The 21087-nt window shown below is 38.2% G+C and overlaps 1 protein-coding gene and 1 long non-coding RNA gene across 9 annotated transcripts in view; one reads left to right on the forward strand and one right to left on the reverse strand.

Annotated features, from left to right (window-relative positions):
- LOC148214940 (uncharacterized) overlaps nt 1-21087 on the forward strand; it is an 89957-nt gene that overhangs the window by 23421 nt on the left and 45449 nt on the right. The window lies entirely within an intron of this gene.
- Nucleotides 1-21087, reverse strand: part of PSEN1 (presenilin 1) — a 69674-nt gene that overhangs the window by 12536 nt on the left and 36051 nt on the right. Inside the window, exon 10 of one of the 6 annotated variants that reach the window (XM_025166581.2) lies at nt 12760-19945. The exons of 3 other annotated variants lie outside the window; for them this stretch is intronic. In XM_025166581.2, coding sequence (XP_025022349.1) covers nt 19790-19945 — 156 coding nt within the window. In that variant the 3' untranslated portion in view covers nt 12760-19789. Of the gene's footprint in view, nt 1-12759; nt 19946-21087 lie in introns of those variants that run through there. 2 more of the 6 variants (XM_025166580.2, XM_007428101.4) reach the window with 2 other exon arrangements.

Here is a 21087-nt window from a genome sequence, read left to right on the forward strand (position 1 = left end):
ACAAATAAGTTCAGTTGGTTTCTGACTGTCTACCTACCAGAAAGTTACTGAGGACAGTGATGTGCCAGGCCGAGGTACACCCTACCATAAGAAACCATGCTAAAATGTGAAAAATTAGGCATGATTTATGAGAAACTGATTACAAGAAACTTATAGACAAGACAGTTCAGCTAAGAACTCGTTATAATGAACAGATCGAGGTATCATGTAAAGGCAATGTATTTATCTGAACATTGATTCTTTGTATTTAGCACATACGTATTTTATTATTGTAATTTCTTTTATCTATTTTACCCTGGAATTAGATTCTGTATTTTACCTATATTTTATTTTTTTTGAAATGGTCGTAAGACTCATCAATTAATAAACTATTCTGATTCTGACATAATTGCGCTATGCTGCTCTTCTCCAAGTAGAACTGGCTCAGTTCTCTCCATATTCTGTCTTTTCTCAAAAATGCTTTGGTTTCTGTGAAGGCTATAGCAGATCTGAGACCAAACCAGTTGGTTAAAATAACAATGCATGCCACTTCTCCTGTTGAGAAATGAGTGGCTTTCAGTCCATTATGCGGTACAGCTGGATGAAAAGGATGTAAGAACTGAACTTTGGGCTAAATAGAAGGTGAGTCTTACAATTGACAGCAACTGTTTTTCTGCATTATTAAGGATCTTTTAAATTAGAGCTGTGTCCCTGAATCTTTGCTCAGGTTCAAGTATAATTCAAAATGAAGTCTGATAGCTTCTTTTCACCTGGTTTTGATCTCCATCAGAAATAAGAAAAAACCAGTATCCAAAAGGGAACTTCTCCAGCATTGCTTGCTGTGAGCCATTCCAGTGTAACACTTTGTAGCACTTTTCTTCTTCACACTTTTAAAAAATCCAGATATGCAAAAGACAAAACAAAACATGATGTCTTGGGTAACAGCCAAAATAGAGCTTGGCTATTTAGTGCCTTCCACAGGGCCTAGTGATTCTTGTTCATAAGGTCTGTGCCTCTGCCCTCCCTGGTGAGCTACTGAATGGCACGTTTCAGCCATTTAAATAGCATAATTTATTTATAATGCATATATATTCTATTTCTAATTTTGTGAAACTGCCCAGAGTCATTTGTGGAGTTGGGTGGCCTAAAAATTGGCCAAATAAATAAACAAATAATTCTCCACCTAGTGACTGGCCCTCTTAAGCCATAAGGACCCTCTTGTTGTAAAGAAGCATTACAGCCCTTTCAGGCTGCTGGCATATTTTGTATTTCTCAGTTGTCCTTAGGCCCTGAATTTTGGCTCACTCCTCAATCCTGCCTCCTGATCTGTTCTTTGATCGTGACAAGCAGTTTAACTCTACTCAGCAGCTGCTTCCGGGGAAGCTTCGGACTACCTTGGCCCAGCCCTGACACAAAGGAAGTGCAGGTTGCCATAAATAAACCAGCTGCCCTATTGCTTTCGGAGCAGATCTGGAAAAGACAAAGAGCTTTCCCCCATTGCTGAGTTATAATACTTTCCACCCATCCTTGAAATGCAGAAAACAAGGTTGCTATCCCCATTGCGGATCCCCATCCTGCCTCTGCTGAGCCTGCCTCTTTATCCTTTGAGCTGTTTTAAATATTTGTATAATACTTCCCATTTAAAAAAAAAAACTTGAAGCAGTTCCCAGTCATGGCCAGACAACCGACCTCCCTATCAGATTTACACACCTTGAGGGCAGTTGTTCTTGGACAGACTGGAAAAGGGAGGGGGGGAGGAGAATGCTATTTTAATATGGGAACAGCTAAGGACAACCAATCTTGTCTCACTCATGGGTTGGAGGCAAGATGAAGGCAACACTGAGGGGATGTGGCAGAAAAAACATGGTGCCGGGGCATGTTTGTGCTGTGGGTAGGTGCAAGTGGGGAAATTGCCAAAGGCTAAGAAATCTCAAAACAGTGGAAACTCTTTAAACCAGTGTTTCTCAACCTTGGCCGTTTGAAGATGTATGGACTTCAACTCCCAGAATTCTCCAGCCAGCATGAAGCAATGGAGATAGCAAGGTTGAGAAATGCTGCTTTAAACAATGGGTAGCTAGTCCATCCATCTTCTAATTTCTTTTCAGATGTACTTATGGCTTTCCTTCTTTACCCTTTTTCTGAGGGTAAACAAAGGATACCCAATTAGTTTTGAGTCTTCATGTCATGAACCAAACTTTTGCAGCAGATCATAAAGAAAATACTCCCCTCTTGCATTTAATTATCAGAAGAATGCAATTACAAATCCATCATTTTACACAGACTGACATTTACTATGCTAATCAGCATCATGGTTAAAGAACAGATCACAACTCCTCTAAAGCCACACATTAAAAATAAATCCAAAAGCACAACTGAGATTCATACAATAAGGATAAAATGAAAAGCAATGCCTCCACCTCCATGACTTAGGAGGCATGGTTAAATAAGAATATTTTAATAAATGAAGCAGGAAAATGGTAGTTGAAATGAGCTCTTTCATTACTTTATTTACTTCTCTTCCTAATCACCACCATTCGCTACACACTTCTGCCAGTGATGGACAAGCTTCTTAAGCTGCTTTGAAAGAACTCACACCATCTTTTCAACCAGGTACTGAGAGTCCTTTCCACCTCTTCATCTGAGTCAAACAGGTGCCCATGTATAGGTATTCCTTCAATCTGGGGAAAAGGTAGAAGTTGCATGGTGCCAAGTCTGGACTCTATGGCAAATGGAAGAGGATGCTGACAGCCAACTTCACAATTGTCTCTTGGGTAGCTTGTGAGATATGAGGCCTAGCACTGTTACATTATAGCAAAATTTCCTTCTTGTGCTTCTGAACTTTGCTTAGTTGTTGTTTCAAAGTTTTGAGTGTTGCAATGCAATGCTCTGAGTTGATAGTGATGCCAGATTCAAGGAAATCCATGTGAATAACTCCATCTGTGTGCAAGAAAACTAAGTATGGGTTTTCCTGCTGAAGCCTGGGTTTTGATTTTTTTTTTTTTTAAGTTGAAGCTTTGTGATAATATTCCATGGACTACTGCTTCATTTCTGGAAGATAAAATGACCTCATGTCTTGTCAGCTGTCATGGTGCTGTGAAGAAATTCCTCACTTTCATTCTTATAGCATGACAGCAATTGCTGTCAAATTTCAACTCTTGAAGCTTTTCTCTCTGCTGTCAGCATGTGAGGAACCCATCCTGCACAAACCTTCCAATATTGCAGAACATCAACAATGTGACCTACAAGTTTCTGTGGAATGCCAGTCTTGATGGCAATTTCCCTTTGAGTGATCTGCCAATTGTCCTTAATCAGTTCCTCAATTTTTCTCACATGCAACTCATTGGCTGCTGTCACAGGGAGTCCACTTCTTTCTTGATCACGTAAATCAGCTCTTCCCAGTTACCATCTTTACATTTTCTGGCCTAGTGACACACAGTACTCACATCAGCACAGTTGCCACCATAAACAATCTGCATTCAGTGGTGAATTTCACTTGGAAGCTCTCCTTCAGCAGTCAAAAATTCAGTTGCAGAACATTGCTTAAAGTGCACTGATGAGTACTCCCTGCAGATTTCCATTTCACAAACAATAGCAACATCACCTTTTCTCCCAGCAACCTCCTGCCAGCTGAAGTGAAAGAATAGATGCTGAAGAGCATGCTAGAGCTTCTAGTGCATCAGTACTATCATCTGTTGGTGACTTATAGTATTGGCAGCATTACTTTTCATATAAAAAAAAAATTGTATTTAAAAAAAGTTTGTCCATAAAGTCTAACCAATATGACCTTTTCAGAAAGCATCCAGCAATTTCAGTTTAAGTGAGAACTCACTAAAACATCTATATGAATTTGGCTTACTTTGGCTTACTAACTAACATAATACTTGGTTGCCATTTTATATTGTGTATTTATATATTATATATGTTTAATGTTATATGGGTGTGTGGGTGTTGGTTTATTGTTTGTTTTATGCTGCCCAGAGTCACTTTAATTGAGTTGGGAAGCATAAATATTAAAAATGAACAAACATTTCCTTTTAGTTATTATGGAAAAATAAAGGTAGTCCTTGACTTACAACCATTTGTTTAACAACTGTTTGAAATTACAACAGTGTTGAAAAAAGTCCTCACACTTATAACCATCACAGGATCCCTGCAGTCACGTGATCAAAATTTGGGCGCTTGGCAACTGGTATGTATTTACCTGGGTCACATGATCACCATTTGCTACCTTCCCAAGGGGCTTCTGACAAGCAATGGGGGAAGCCAGATTCATTTGATGACCAAGTGGTTTGCTTAATGACTGTGGCAAAAAAGGTCATAAAACTGGGCATGACTCACTTAATGACCGCATTGCTTAGTGATGAAGTTCCAGTCCCAGTTGTGGTCAAAAGTCGAGGACTACCTGTAATATGATAGGGAGTTACCTTCAGCAAAGTTTTAGAGGCTTTATATAGGCCAAGACCACATTTTTGTCCAGAATGGGATAATAGTGTTATATTGTCTGAGTTCACATATTGTACAGAACCATGATTTGTTTAATTAATTAATTAATTATACGTATAATGAACCACAATTGGCTGGGTTCATTCAACAGGCTAAGCTATGAACCATCATTTATTAATTACATCACTGGGTTTATACAATAATTAAGCCAAAAACCTAATAAGCCATATCATAATGGGATGCCTAAATCACCCTTTGTGATTTATTTAACACATTGCTGTTGAGCAAACTATTAGTTTAATACAATTTGTGAACCATACAATTGACAAATGTGTGAGAGTAAATCTCCACTGAGTAAAACTAAAATGCATTGGCCAATCCTCTAAACAGATAACACATTTAAAAGTGAGCTTTTGAGGCAAGCCTGAATCTTGGTGACCTCAGAGACATATCCATGCCATTTTCCTTAAAACAGGATGGAAGAATTTTGCCTTTGACATGACCAGCACTGAAATTAAAGCAAGATCAGCATTATAGCCATCGCCCATTTGTCTCCTGTGTTGATGGCTAGCCATTTATTATTTTGCCTTGCACAAATATATAATGAACCAAACTGGCTTGATGAGAGCTTCAATCTGCCTCCGTGCTAGTTTGAAGTTTGCAATTTACAGATGACTTCATCTAAACTTTTAATGCTGACACTAGAATTGGTGCCAATTTTCAGCTGAGTCTGCATCTCAACCCTCTTCTCCTCATACCTCTCCTACGCATTCTCCGGGGATACCAGCCAGAGCCACCTGGTCATGTCCCATCCACATTCCTCTCTGATTATGTGTTCAGAATGACTCATACCCAACCCCACAGTTCCATTTTTTTAAATAGAAATGTTTCCTTAAATTTTAAAACATTTACTATGCTGTCTGTAAATATTTAGGATTAGGCCTTACATAATCTATTTCACATAAATTAGATTAGAAATTCTAAATCGTATTCTCTAAATTGAAGCAGTTGTAATATTGATAGGAAAAAAAAATAACATGTTCCATAACGATTCCTAGATGCGATGAATAAGCAGCCTAGATGAAGCTGTGCACCTACCCTGACTATAGCTGTGGGTGGAATCTGCTGTTGCCTGCTTTCCTGATTGTGGGACACAGACTTGGGAGTTGCCTCCCAATGCTTTGCAAAGGAAGCCAGGAAAATGGAAAGGAAACAAAGGGAAAGGGAAGACAAACATAATCTATCTATCTACCATCTATCCATCATCTAACTAACATCATCACCTATCTATCATCGTCATCTCTCTCTCTCTCTGTCTCTTCCTGATGCTTTTGTAGAATTGCCTCGGCTGGCTTTGAGCCCAAACCTTCAGTAATGGGATTGTTTGCAACCCATTTTAACACTATAAAAGAACAAATGTGTATGGGTAAGGATTTCTTTTTAGTCCCCTTTAGGATGCTAAAATAATGATACTGCATGAAGAGAAATTTGGTCTAAAAGTAGTTTGATTAGATGTTTTGATTGGGTACAATGCTTTAAGATTTAAATTTCTTTCCAACTGGCTTGAATATTTGGTCCTGGCCATATGCTGAAAAAAATTTTTTTTTCTACTTTGTCAGATTAAGTATGTGGGATATGGAAAGGAGGCTGTTGGTTAGAGTGGAGAATTTAATGTAGTGATGGTAGTGACAAGGAAGTTGTCAATGTTGTCCACTGACAACAAAGAGCATAAAAGAAAAGGAATAAAGAGCTTCTGACATTATCCAGAAGTTCATTCATTTGGGATTTCAAAACATGTAGAAATTGTCAAGATTAATGTTCTAAATATATGCATCACAGAGCATCTAACACACTCCCAATTCTCAGAAATCTGATAAATAATAAAATGAAGTAATTCTTCTCGTAAGAGCGGAAGGAGGGACTTCAGTAGTGTCCTCTTGAAAACTACACAATAAACCAGCTCCAGGCACCTCCTGCTTTTCGAACCACGCAACATGACTCTGCCACGGATATCAGGGTTACCTGTGCGAAAGCACTTTTGTCAAAAACACCAAGTTATAATGGAGGGCCAAGAGGTTGGTTGGCCAGCCTTTGCTAAACGCACCTGGCTACATAATGGAGATGTGGTGGCAGAAATCTGATCCATGCTATTAGGCTCCACTTCAAGCAGGAGAGGATGGATAAACAAAGGCAAACAGCCACCATTCAAACAGCACAGCAGAAATGTATTGTCGAAGGCTTTCACGGCCGGCATACAATGGCTGGTGTGGGTCTTCCGGGCTGTGTGGCCGTGTTCTTGAAATTCTGTTTCCTAACATTTCGCCAGCACCTGTGACCGGCATCTTCAGAGTGCAGGAGCACAGACAGGAGCAGTACATCACCCTGGGCACAGAGAGAACTGCTCCTGTCTGTGCTCCTGCACTCTGAAGATGCTGGTCACAGGTGCTGGCGAAACGTTAGGAAACAGAACTTCAAGAACAGGGCCACACAGCCCGGAAGACCCACACCAGCCATAGCACAGCAGAAATGTTATCCACCAAAATTAATCAAAAAGAAGACCTGCATCACCAATCAAGATGTTTTCAGCCTTAGCTAATTGGTAGCACTCACCCGCTGCCTACCTGTCCTACCCTGTCTTTTCTTTCTGTGCCTAGGTTCACACATTGCCCTGAGCCATGGTTTGCTTCAGCATGCCTAACTAAATAAATCACAATTGCTGGGCCCATGTAACATGCTAAGCCAAAAGCAAACAAGCTATATCATTCTTTAGTATGATATATCAACCCAGTTATTGCTACATCTCTCCCTTTGAGTCATCTTTTCCAAACAACTGAAGGATTTACAGGATGTTCTACCCCTTATGTTTCTACAAAATGACCCAAAAAGATTTTAACCAACAATCTACTCATTAGAAGGAATGGCCAATCAGCAGTACTTAACAGTAGGGTCTCTTCTCTGATGCCTGGTAAATCCCCTTGGCAGGAAAATCTCTCCTATAGGTATTACCATCAGATGCGAATCTTCTGATTTGTTATTTGATATGTATTTCCACCTTTTCTTCAAGAAGCTTAAATCAACATATCCGATTATCCCCCTCACCCATTTTTATTCTTCATGCTGAGAAAGAAGTACCCCAAAGTCACCCAGTGATCTTTATCACTAAGTGGGCAATTTGATCTTCATCAGCTCCATTCTTAATCTGACACTATTCTATCAGTGATCACTCATACCCGCTCTGATTTGGTCACCTTTGGTCCCTAGTGGGCTTCAAGTTCTCATAATAAAAAGGCTCTTAGTTTCCGCCATCTCTTACCATACATTTCCTTTTCACCCCATTGAGGCATTAAAGGCAAGGATTAACACAGCAGCACTAACATTACTATAATTGGATGACTCAATCCTGCACAAAAAAGAAGCCAGAGAATTAGACTGGGTACACAGCAAATGAAGCGCAACACTGCCATTTAGTTGGTATCCACTGTTTTCATGGAATAGTATGCTGTTTACACTACTTAAGCTAAAATAGCTACATCAAATATGGACAGAAGAGAGTAATTCTTTGAGTGGTAATGGGTGCATTCACATGGGCAGGTATGCCTGTGCCTGCACAGCCATCTTAGGAATATTCTGTACAGGTGGTCCTTGCTTAACGTCCACTCATTCAGCAACCATTCAAACTTATGACAGTGCTGAACGAGTGGTACTTATGACCGGTCCTCAGATTTAAGATGGTCACAGCTTCTCTGAAGTGACGTAATCACAATCTGGGCACTTGGCACTCGGCTCACAATTACAATGGTTGCAGTATTCCCGCGGTCACGTGATCATGATCTGGGTGCTCAGTGACTGGCTTGCAATTATGAAGTTGCAGAGTCTCATGGTCATGTGATCGCAATTTGTGAACTTCACTGCCAGTTTCCTATAAGCAAAGACAATAGAGAAGTTGGCAGGAGGTCACAAATGGCAACCACATGACTCATGCTTAATAATAGTATGGGAGTCACTTAACAACGGCAACTAGAAGTGCTGGAACTGCTGTCGCTAAGTGGCACAGACACGTGACCTCATGCTTTACAACCACGTCACTTAGTGATGGAAATTCTGGTCCCAATTACCATTGTTAAGTGAGAACAACCTGTAGTTGAGCTGAATTTTGGTGGGCTCAGGAGCAGTTCCTGTGTTCCTGAAGATCGGGATATATCTCTCTTAAATTTCATTCCCAATGTCATCAAGTTTGACTGGATTGGGCCTTTTGGCCTGAGCCAATTCTTTACTTCTGCCCTAGGATAAATCCAGGGGACTTGATTCAGATTATGCCTCTGCACTTACTCCAGACTATAAAAGGGCAAATAATACAAATATGTATTTTGGTCTTGCATTATGTATCTTTTTCACATAACCTTGGATGTTTGGGTTGTATAGTTTTAAAAAGGGTAGATTTAAGAGGGTGATGTCTATCCATGACTGACTAGGTTAGCAGCAGGTCTAGACAAAAAGACTTCTAACAAGAATCAAGTGATAGCTCAGTTGAAATGAAATCAGGTCATGCAACAGAAGTGTTCAGTAACTGAATTGATTATCAGTGTGACCAAGCATTTCATTTCCCCAGGATTTTCTATTACTGGCCATCCTTGAGCAAAGGGATCACAATAATTGATTTCATCATGAAATGGTTGAGCTAGAATTCCTTAGGAGATTTAATACTACAGCTCATGGATTAACCAAAGACTGGTTTCATATCGCACTCCACGTGCAAATCTATGGGCAGTTTTGCAAATAGCCGCTATCTGTACATCCTCCACATTTCTTTTTCCTAAGACTTAGGAAAATGTCTTAATGTTTTCCGCTTCCCTTTCCCCACTTCTAACCACAGGAGTATCCTCTCAATATAATTCTCCATGGCCCTGACAGTGTATAAAAAAGCTTTTTTCTATGTAAGGTTGTTAGGCTGCCAGATGCCATAAGTCTTTGTTATTTAAATAAACTTCTCACTCCATTTGGAGCATCCCATGCTCCACTGCAGCAAATAACCATGATAAAACTAGTCTTCAAAACCATTCCCACCCTAGAAGTTAAGCGAGCCTTTTGCTCTGCTAGCACCGGCTGCATAAAGAAAGTTCGGTGATGCCTCTAGGAGATGCTTTGGCCAGCCTCCAGTCAGGAATTAATCTGCATAATCCTTCAGCTTCACACATCCAGTGTTTAAGATAATCACTTGCAGCTTCAGAGCAGCCACATCTTAATACATTTTTTACTAAAGCCATGCCAGTTCCATTTTAAATACTAACAACTGGAGTGGTAACACAGCTCTGTTTAGTTGGCTTTTCAAGTGTGTTGTTTAGCATAAAAAGCCCTCTTCAAGGGCTGGGTTTGCATGCCACACTGAATCACAAATTAGCCAATCATATCTTAGCCTAGCATGCTGTAGGTAAGTTTATGATCTGGTGGCTTATGCCAGCCCAGAAAATTGGGTTAAGAAAATTGTGGTTCATATAACAATGGATAAACATGTTACATGAATACAACCTGACAATAAATATATAAAATAATTTTGTTATGGTGCTAAAAGAGAAATTATGAAATGAAATATTGCATTTGGTTGGCGTTCATATTTTGCTATAAGCAAAATATATATACGGTGACTGCTGCGCACCTCAGTCATAAACGTACAGGGAGGCTGATCACGTACCACAACTCCTAGACGTGGCCTGAGACCTCTGAGATGAGGATCTCTCTTGTTAAACTTGCCCTGTTTTTTCAAGCAGTAAGAGATTGGAGAGTCATCCACGTTTGGTTTCCTTCATCACATTTGAGTTAATTTACACATTCAGAGGTAGTCCATAGCAAGACACCAGCTCAAATATTTGTCCAAATTAAACAGGACAAATCCATGGGTCCCAGAGCAGATGTAAGGGTTGATTCTGAGGCTGATAAGGATTCAGCAGCTGGTTTTGCAAATGGGTGCCTATAAGCTCATCCATTACCTGTGAAAAGACCTCCCTCCCGATCAGTTCACAAAAAAGCCAGGCTTGTGGATAGAGAATAGGGAGATTTTTATTGAACTTCTCCAGGGACAGGAAACATTTTACAACAGTTCTTGGGGATGAGCTTCCTCTTTACTAATGGTGATAGAGAAACTTTCTTTCCTTTTTCATAAAATTTGGGTTTTTGCCACTGCAAGTAGTAGGTACTGGCTTGGCAACCCGACAGCCATCTTATTTTTTATGTGTATGGCAAGAAATAGAATGAGATCTAATTGTCCTGCTTTCAGGGCTGAGGGAAACAACATTTCCTGTGTCCCTGAATCTGATACCACCTCCTCAAATGAACTCTGCATTCAATCCATTAACTCTGAGATTAACTTTGAACTGCAGATCTCATAATTTAAATATCTGCCCTAATTTGAGTATTTTAAAAAACTTCTTCCACATCCCATTTGATATAATGTCATGCCTGATAAGAGTCCTGGAGAACTTGAATGCTTACACACCTTATGTGCCATTTTGGTTGATCCTAATTAAAATATCACTCAGACATTTCCCCCATGGACCAATATTGCTATAACTGTCTTTTATTTTTCTAGGACAGTGAGAAAATAAACATCTCAGCAATGTTCTAAGAAAAGGAATTTTAGTCCCACTCTGGTTTTGTTTTGCTGGGTCCCAGAGACTTCCTAAGCAGAGCTGGGTGTAAAGCAGTAGCTTGCAGAGAATGAGGGAGCCAGAAGCAAAATTATGGCTCCAGGGACAGAGCCAATTATGCACAACACCCTCTGAGTCATACGCCAGAATGATTAAACTTACACTCCTCCAAGTACACATAAAGAATATAAATTCCCTGCTGGTTTTCCTCCCAATCTCTCTCCATTTTAGCTGTCAGGGAGAGACAAAGGAAGCCTTTTAGATCTTTCCATGCTTAAACCATTGGAAGTGAAAATTCCTTTCTGATCTCCTGCAATTCATGCATCGCTATATCAAGAGCTCTTGATCTTCCTGCCCACTTCTGCATCCTGCCACACTGTAATGTATTTCTATTAGTGTTCTTCTATGAGGTAAAGGTATAAGGCCTGTCATCAAACCCTTTGGAGTCATGACATCTCACAGCTGGCTTCTTGCTTTTCACCTAGTCTATCAATGCTGACATGACTCCAAATTATCCAAGATGTGAGATGCAAAGCATTGACTGTTGATATGACAACAATCCAGTTCTGCTTTTAAAATAGTTTAGATAGTCAATGACAATAAGCTTATATAGCTCATAGGACCTGGGAATTCAGGACCTGAGAATTAGCTTTGTAGCTCATGTCAAACAGAGCATCATAAACTCTCCACTAGTTTTTCTTTGATGTTGTTTGTGAATTTTTTTATTCCATAGTTACCTTAAGTTTGGAAAGAAATGCTGAGAGGAGCAGAAATAAAAATACTAGGGGAGTAGAACATATGTCTTAATGCTTCCTGGGACTTTCTAATTTGTGTCACCATCTCTTTATACTTCACCATGATTGGTTGATTTGATCCCTGAACAGTCTTTTTAAGGAAAATGTTAGCTCCATGAATGTTCCCTTGTAGGATTAGAAAGACAGAATTTAAATTACCTTAATGAACATTAAAATAAATAGATATAGCAATGTTTAGCAGACAGTACAACAGTAGAACCAGTTAACCAAAGCAGGTGTGGGCTCCCTTTCAATGAAGGTATTTTGGCAGAGGCTATGGGATTGATTTAACTGGGATCTCAGAACTAAGCAACAGTTGGACTTGATGGCCTAATGGCCCCTTCCAAATCCATGATTCTGTCAGAGAGAGATTCCTGATTTGCTCATTTCATGCATTTTACTTAGTAAACAACCATTTCCAGCTACTTCTTAAATAGAATGTGAAAACTGGTTAAGAGTGTGCTCCAGCCTCCTTCCTGGAGAAGGTACTTATTTGGAGGAAGATAAACTTATTTGCAACTAAACATGGTTAAGATCATAACTTCAGCTATTGGCTTTCCTTGCCAGGAATTACTACATAGTAGTATTTATAGAGGCAAAGCATTATTTTTGTTCTTAAATCAGAAAATGCACCATGTTCTTTCTATAATACTCCAGCAAATCAGAATACTTTACAACCTATGGTTTGATTTATTTATTAAATATGTAAGTTGTATTGTCTCCCTATCAGTCACCTGGAGTAATATACAGAAAAACATAAAAAAAATCAATAAAAAACTTACTATATATAAAAAGGAAACATTAAGTGTAGTTTAATTTGAAAATGATAAATTCACAGAGTGACAAAAATCCTACTATATAAGAAAAACCTGATGCTAAAGAATTGATTTTATGCTTTTATAAAGAAAATAAATATGAATTCAGTCTTATGTATCTCAGCAGGGAATTCTTGCTGCAACTGAAAAGCCCTATTTCAAGAATCCAATAAATAATCTGGACTCTCAGCCTGGTGCGATAAATAACAGGATTTTTATTATTATAATTTGCTGATCTCAAAAACTAAGCAGAGCTGGACCTAGTTAGCACTTTGATGAGGGCCACCAGAAATCCTAGGGCTGTACTAGGCAGGGAAATAAAAAAAAATCCTAGAAGAATGCAGTGGCAAATTATTGCCAAGAAACTGCATGTATGTCATCAAGATGTCATCAGCATTTAAGCTTGACATATAGATTTTCCTTCCTTTTTTCCCCCCAACATGGAAGAAAGTTTGAATTTTGAAGTTCAAACATCCCATGTGCAAAAGGGAACTTTGGAAGTCAACATCGATACCTTGAAACAAAATAGAAGCAATTGTACAAAGGTTGGAACAATGTGGTCTACAAAGCACGTTCCTAGAGAAATGTTAGCTGTTGCATTTTGCATAGTTTTAATTTCCAAATACTTCACTCAGTTTTGCGCATTATACGTAACAGTAATGTACACACAAGATGATTAATGCATTAATACACTATCTAGACTACCTTTTCTCTCCTGAGTTGGTAGTTCTAGCCCTGACACAAGCCTTCTTGACCTTCTAGGAATAATATTGGATGCAAGAACATCCCAATTTGTCATTTTTTATCATTAAAAATGATACTTCTTATGAAAGATACAGTATACCAATGAATCTGAATATATTGTCTACTGATCACTCTGCTCTTCATCTTGTCAGGACTGAATTTCTCTTTTTTAAATCCACATTTACAGTTAAAAAGCATCTAGACACTGGTTTAGGCATTCATTAAAACAATAGAGTTAGGTCTTGGTATCACAAACATATTAATGCAACTCAGTCTTTTCCAGTGACTCAAGCACCTGTTAAAGAAGGTACAGAAATGGAACCCTGAGGAATTTCACAGGCTAAAAGCAAAGAGATCAATTAAAGTCTCTCCATCATTAGAAAACAGCCAGCTAGACCCAGAACCAACATAAAAATGGTGCCAGGAGATGCCAAATCTTCAGAAGGATTCCACAAGAGATGTTGTCAAATGCTATTGAGAAGAGCCAGTGACATACCCTTCTTCTGCCTAGGTTTTCCTTTAATTACCTACCATGACCAAGATTCCTTTGTCACTAAAACTGGCCTGAATTTAGGCCAAAAAAGGATTTAAGATAATCTGTTTAATTCAAGAAAACACGGAGCTGAAACACTTGTCTCTTGTTCTATTATATGTCCCCTCACCACACTTTGAGACAGATCAATTTATTAATAAACTTTCACCACTACTGCCTTTAGAGGGACCAAAACAAACCTCATTTAAACTATTCTCAACTTCTATTCTAGATTCACCCTCTTCTAATGACATTTATAAACAAAAGAGATATATTTTCAATCAATTTATGTACATTCATTGGTAACAAACTGAAACATCAAAACAGGGAAGCTATTTTAGTCATCCAACCAATGTGTGTTTCCAATATGGTATCTAGTTCTGTGGATATAAGAAACCAAATTAGCAAAAATCCTTCCAAATCTATAATATAATGTTTTGGACAGTACCTCCTCGCTATCCTGAAAAATCAGAGTATAGTATATCCTCAAAAGAGCTTGGCTGACTGTTCAAACACATTAGTGGCAGAGAAGGCAAACTTCACTGCTATCATAATACCATAGAATAGTCTTAACATTTTCTCCTGGAGAATCAGTTCCAATTTTATACACAAGAAATAGTATTTAACTATCATATATGGGTCATAAACAATTTTGTGGGAATCAATACAGTACATACAATTCCCCCTACGTTTGCTCAGCTCTATTACACATATATGGAAGTCCCACTAAACTCCAAAAGTCTATTTTTGAGTCAACATGGATAGGGTTGCACTACTGAACAATGTTAATTCTATTGTTTCATTAGAAGCAATTTCCTTTGGCTCAATGGGGAGATTATGTCCTGAAGTTGTTTAGATTCTACCCTCTGTGTTATTGAATATGGAGAGGATAAGTTTGCCCCAGTCTGAAACCACTCAATATTATATAAATAACAAAACTAGTTTTATTAGGACTACTATTTTACTTATATTTTATTAGGGGGGAAATATAAGCATAGTTTTTGATATTTAGAGTCTATTATGTAAAGTATTTCTTCTTATCATGACCTATATATATTTTGTCCTAATAAATCTATTTTTGTTGTTCAACGCAAATAGCTTTTCAGTCTTAATTATGTCTTCTGTGGCTTCAGAATAATGGGTTAAGTCAGGGTTGCTAAATAAGCAGCTTTTATAAGTGGATTTTGTAAAAGGAGTTTGAAAATTATTCCTTTGGGAGATGGTATAATAAACACTTCTATAATCTGATTCTTAGCTGTGAATTTTTAAGTCTGATTCTACGCATGCACTGTCTTAAATTCAGCTCTATAGTGTTGATGCTATGCTTAGGATTTCAAACTTTCAATTGATTTTTATGCTTGTTTACTTGGAAATTCAAGTAAATCCAAGATTTCAATGGAATCCTGTAAATGTGAATACAGTGATAGCTTAGACCAGAGCCATATTCAGTTACTTGTAAGTAAGCACCACTGAATAAGATATACTGTTCATCAGTAGTAATTTGGATGATTGCATTATAAAAATTCTCAATATTTAAAACTATTTTTTGTGTAACCCATTTTAAAGGAGGCAGCATTAGAAAAAAGAACAAGTACTACAAGTACAAACCGAGAGCCAGTTTGGTGTTGTGGTTAAGGCATCAGGCTAGAAACTGGGAGACTGAGTTCTAGTCCTGCCGTAGACACAAAGCCAGCTGGGTGACCTTGGGCCAGTCACTTTCTCTCAGCCCTAGGAAGGAGGCAAGGGCAAACCACTTCTGAACTATGCCAAGAAAACTGCAGGGACTTGTCCAGGCAGTCTCTGAGAATTGGACACAATTGAATGGATAAAACAAAAAACTACACCTTACCTTCTAATACCAGGCAATCAGAACAACTGTAGGAGTAGAATGCTTACAGAAATAATGCAAAAATGTTTCAATAGAAGCTTAGCAGAAAAGGAAGAAGCTTGTGTACGTAAACCACATCAGATTTAAAATTAAGCTGTATATAAACTTTAATGTGGTATTAGTGACAAGAATATTCTCATACCTCACTAAAGGATTCTAGGATTCTTTCCCTAAATTAACATTTTTCTGTAAAAACATAAACATAATCACAGTAATTACACTGAACTCTGCAGGTGGTGCTAACAGGCTAAATAGTTTATTAAGGAACCTCAAGGTTTGACTTTGGGCTGTAAAATTTTCAGCACTGGCAATATCTCAAAGATTTTCTACGTTTTATGACTTTAATCTACTTGAACTAAAGCAAATATCTCAGCATACATACATGCATAGAATACCCTGTTTCCAAAAAAAAAAAAAGTTTATTCCTTACCATGAAGAGATCTGGGGAGAAATGGAACATGGTTATATATATGAGTTGGGGTGTTTTTATATGACTAACAAAATGTTTTAGAATTTACATGAGCCCTCTGGAACAGCAACGGTTTTACTAGTGTTCAGCACAACGAATAAAAGAGACGTTGGGTCCATGCATTATTTATTGTTAATAATTTGATAAATACAAGGAAAATAGCAACGACCTATCAAAATTATATCTTAATTGAAAAGGTGTTTTTAAAAGGCTTATTCACATTCATTTCAGATAATGCACAAACCAGTGTCTGAAAAACAAAACAAAACAAAATGGACTAAAAATCCAATTCTATTGCATTTCCAGTATTCTTACTTGCAAACCAGTAATACAAGACAAAATCACACCTCTGTACAGATCCATGTGCTATGGATTTCCCATAAATGATCTTTATGCATAACTGCAAAAATAATTTATTAATAAAACTGATCTGTCTTCCTTTATCCTTCCTAAAAATCTTTCCCCAATGTACTCTAATATTTGTTTCTCTTGCTGCATCAGCAACGCGTATGATAGAATCCTAGCTGCAACATCCCTTGTGGACTGAAGACATCCAAACTGTGCTTTATACTAGAAGAAGATTCAGCTTTTTCAGCTTACTACAGCCCTTAGAAATTTGGTAATTATTAGGGTTTGAATACACCGCACTGATCGTATATCAAGTATTAGTGAAAATTAAGACAGGTTTCAAATTCTGCTACAGATAGCAACTTAGCTTTTGTTTGCAAAAAAGTCTAAAGTCTAATGCAAAAGACAAAAAAAAAGTACAAGAAATTCACTTTCACATTATAACTTTTTAAATCTTTTGACTTGCAAGCTTCTGTTAAATAGTCCCATAACAATCAGAATAAATTTGACGATAAGAGAAGGTACCAAGCCACTGTATTAAGGGATTCTTAAGGCAATTCTCATGGGCCTGATCAACACAGTGTTTGCATACTGAGTCATATACTGTGTGTGGCTGCTTTTCAGAAGGTACTGATGTCTAATGCATTCAAGCTATTGCTGCCTAGAGTTAAACTGACATCCAGGAAACTTAAAATTGATTCATAATTATTTGCAACCAAGTTGATGCTTGCTATATCCCCAAACTAATTTAGAGTTGCTTTTGAGTAAATAATAATACTGCAAACAGTCTAACATTTTGCAACAAACATGCTTTTCTTCTCAGACCTGTTTGCATTTCCTAGATGCATGCTCAAAACCCACAGGGAATACTTGGGGTATTTAATATTAAGGTTGATTGTTCATTAAAAACCATTGTCCCTTTCTGCCCTCATAACTTTGGATAAAGCAGACACACGTTCACATTTAGGTACTGTAGAATCATTACAAGCCTTATGACAATGATTAAGTTCTCAAAGAGATAGTAAACTTACATCTGCAAGGCTTGAGATGACAAGTGTGGACTTGTATGACAGAATACCCCATTCCTTCACCTAAATGAATATGCCCAGGAGAGGCAATCTTGCCCTAAATTACTTTTCTAGTAAAAAAAATTGTTTCCACGAAGGAATATTCTATCACAGTAGCCTGTGTTTGCAGTTTATGCTGCTGCAATCTATAGACAGATACCTACCAACCTGATGCCTTCCAGAAGTGTTGAAAATACAATTATTGAAATTCCCAGGGAATATTCTAGAAATCCCAAGACAGAGAGAAGGCAGTAAGTTGGGGAAAAGCCTAGTTTACCACCTTATTAAGAACTAGGACCTAAAAATGGCTCAACAAGTCAGTGAAGACTCCTACTGTTATTATAAATATGTTTCTAAGAGCTCTTTGAAATTCATGGAAAGCTTTTATTGGCTTCTGTAAGGGCTGGCTGAAGTGCTTAGTTTGGTGGCTAGCAAGTGATCTGTATGATGATCATGCTCAAATGATCTCTGGAATAAAACTCTCAGCAGTTACACTGCACACCGGTACTGCTGATAACAGTGCTTGGATAAGCTCAGCAGCAGTTACCAGGTTTTGGCAGTCTCCTTTGGTAGTCTTATATCGATAATCCCAGCTTCACAAACCAAAGAAAGACGCTCAAGTGAGCATCAGTACAAACAAAATAGCAACAAAACATCTGGTGTGTGTGTGTGTTTATGTATGTATACACAGAATGTTTTCATTTTACTGACTGTATGCAACAGGCAGCTGGATGTTATTCAGCGCTTTAGGACGAGCTAGGCAGCTACATGTTCCAATTTCCTTTGCAGCCTAACAGATGGCATTCTCAACATGCGTTGAACAAGGAAGGCAGTATAGGCAATAGGTTTTCATGGGAAGCACCCCACTTCTGACAGGTGATTGTTTTTTAGTGTGCGAGTGAAGGGGGACATTAACAGAAATCCCCATTAGGAAAATTCTGAAATGATTCTGAACAAAGAATACACGTACAGCAAAATTAAGTTACCTCTCCTGTGCCGCTGCCCCCCCTCCCCAAATTTTCTGAATGAACTTATGAGGTCAAGCTAGATTCGAATAATTAGATTATATAACTTATTTGACAAGTCGATGTGGATGTTTGAGATGTATTTTTCATTCCCACAAGATGGCTTCATTGCAGTCTGGGGGGGAGAGAGTTAATAGTTTGTATCATTCTTTTTAATTTTATATTGCAATATGCATGCAAAGATACACTTTTCTATAAAATAGTCCCAAGGAATTATTAAAAAAATGTTTCAGAACAAAAGATGGAAGTTTTTTTTAAAAAAAACCCACAAGATTTCATTGCAATGTTCTGTTGCTGTTTTATAGATTTTAGTTTCTCACCTCTTCATTGGAATAAATTATAAAACTCACTATAAGGCTGAAAGAATATTCAGGATACTTCAGGGAAGGGGAGATATCTAGAAATAGATTACATAGCTTAATAAGAAATTAGATTTTTTTTTTAAACAGAGGATCCCAGGATGAGCCTACTGTACCCCAAATTCACAGAAATGTTTGGCAGCAGAATCTACATGTGTGTTCTGTGCTGATCTGGGAAGTGAGCATAAAGGCTATTCTGCAAGTATGACAATTAGAACTGGAAAGAAAAACCTAACACAAAGTGCAAGACATTATTTGCTTGATTTTTTTCCCCCTTAAACAAGACAATATTCTTTCCTCCCAATTGCTCTTCTCTGAGCGCATCAGGATACAGGCGCTGATAGTTTCTGTTACGGCATCACACTCGCTCATCAGGCAGTTCAGCTTGATTTACCACCATACTGCTCAATGTTGGATGGATCCTCAACCTTCTTGAGTTGTGCAAGGTGGAACCCCGTGCTGAGCAATTATGTTGCTGGTGAAAGCACTGGCATTTTTTCTACAGATATATAACCAACTGCAGTCAAATTGCAGAGAACCCACTGGTGAAGAGACCATTTTTACAAAGAAGAATCCAGTAATGCCCAGCATAGCAGCTGTTTGAGGAAATGAGAGGAAAATAGTTTCTCCCTCCCATATTTGCTAAAGTCAATAAAACGTCCGCAGGTGGTCAGCTGAAAGGGTGTTAGATATAAAATTGATGGAAAGCTAATTGGTCCATAAAAGGTTGCACCAAATTATCTGTGGCAAAATAGAAAACTAGCCCAAAAGTGATAGAAATTGGAAGAGCTGGTAAGGCCTTTTTAAAAATGGCAAGTAGCAAGAGAGTAAGGCACAGGCCCTGGGGATAAAAAGAGAGAGAGAGAAAAGCACACAGTTAGATAGCAGAGCTCTTATCTCAAACGATTAAATATTTGCCTGCTTCCAGGGACAACTATTTAGCTGGGGTGCCCCTCAGAGATAAACTAAGTGCCAATGAGGATTGTTCATATACTAGGTGGGAAAATTGCCATTGAATATCGCTATGAGGCAGATTTTTGAGCCAAACTCCCATTCTGTCATCTCTATCACTGTGCTGAATAGCAGAGCCTGCTTTTACAAGGGATATGAGGGCCCATCTGACTTTCTGAGAAGTGGAGAGATTCAGGAGTCTGTAGTTGGTAGAAAACATATTTTTTTCATTCAAAAAGACAGAGATGCCTAAATTCGCTGTAAAAAAATCCATGATAATTGGGGGGCGGGGGGGGGAAGACTCTCAGCTAAACAGAAAACATCAGGAGCAACCCACCAAGCATTTTATAAAAATGGAGGATTAGTTTTGACCATATTTAAGCCAGGGCCATCTGCATGTGTGCCAAATGGCAGGCACAGCTGTGGGTGTGATGCATACAATTCATATTAAAAAGACAGGGGGTTTCAATCATACCTACCACTGTGACTTCTTTTACCTCATCTGTAGACATTTCTGCTGTAAGCAGACAGTTGGTAACCACATTTTCACTAAGAGTAGAACAATCTATCCAGAACCGTCATAGAAGCAACAGTTTCAGTAATTACAAACAGTCCTGTAATAACAGCCTGGCCCATGCAGAACATTAGGCTCCTTCTATGAAATTCTAATTTTTATTTAAAATAATTTATACTTCTAAGTGTGTAGGATTTAGCCTACTGGTGTCCATTCTCTGAAAGAAATGGCATCTGCAAATGGAACTCTTGTGCCTCTCCCTTGGATCCTGCAAATCTACACCAATGTTAATTTTGTGTCTAGTTTTGTTTTGTTTTTTTTATGGCTACAAAAAGCTTTATTAGGAAAACATTGTTATCTCAAGCCGGAATAGTACGAATGACACAAAAGTTCTTTCAGATTCACTATTCCAAAACCTCTTTCAAGAAATTCCTGATATAATCACCTGACAATATGAAAAAGCTTATGAGCAGCTCTGAGAATCAGTTGCATTGTTACAGGCTCCACGACTCTGCCTC

The sequence above is a fragment of the Python bivittatus genome, unplaced genomic scaffold (assembly GCF_059951505.1).
Source record: "Python bivittatus isolate LINGU-HERP-01145 unplaced genomic scaffold, Pbiv_v1 ctg000480_np1212, whole genome shotgun sequence".
NCBI classification, from domain to species: domain Eukaryota; kingdom Metazoa; phylum Chordata; class Lepidosauria; order Squamata; family Pythonidae; genus Python; species Python bivittatus.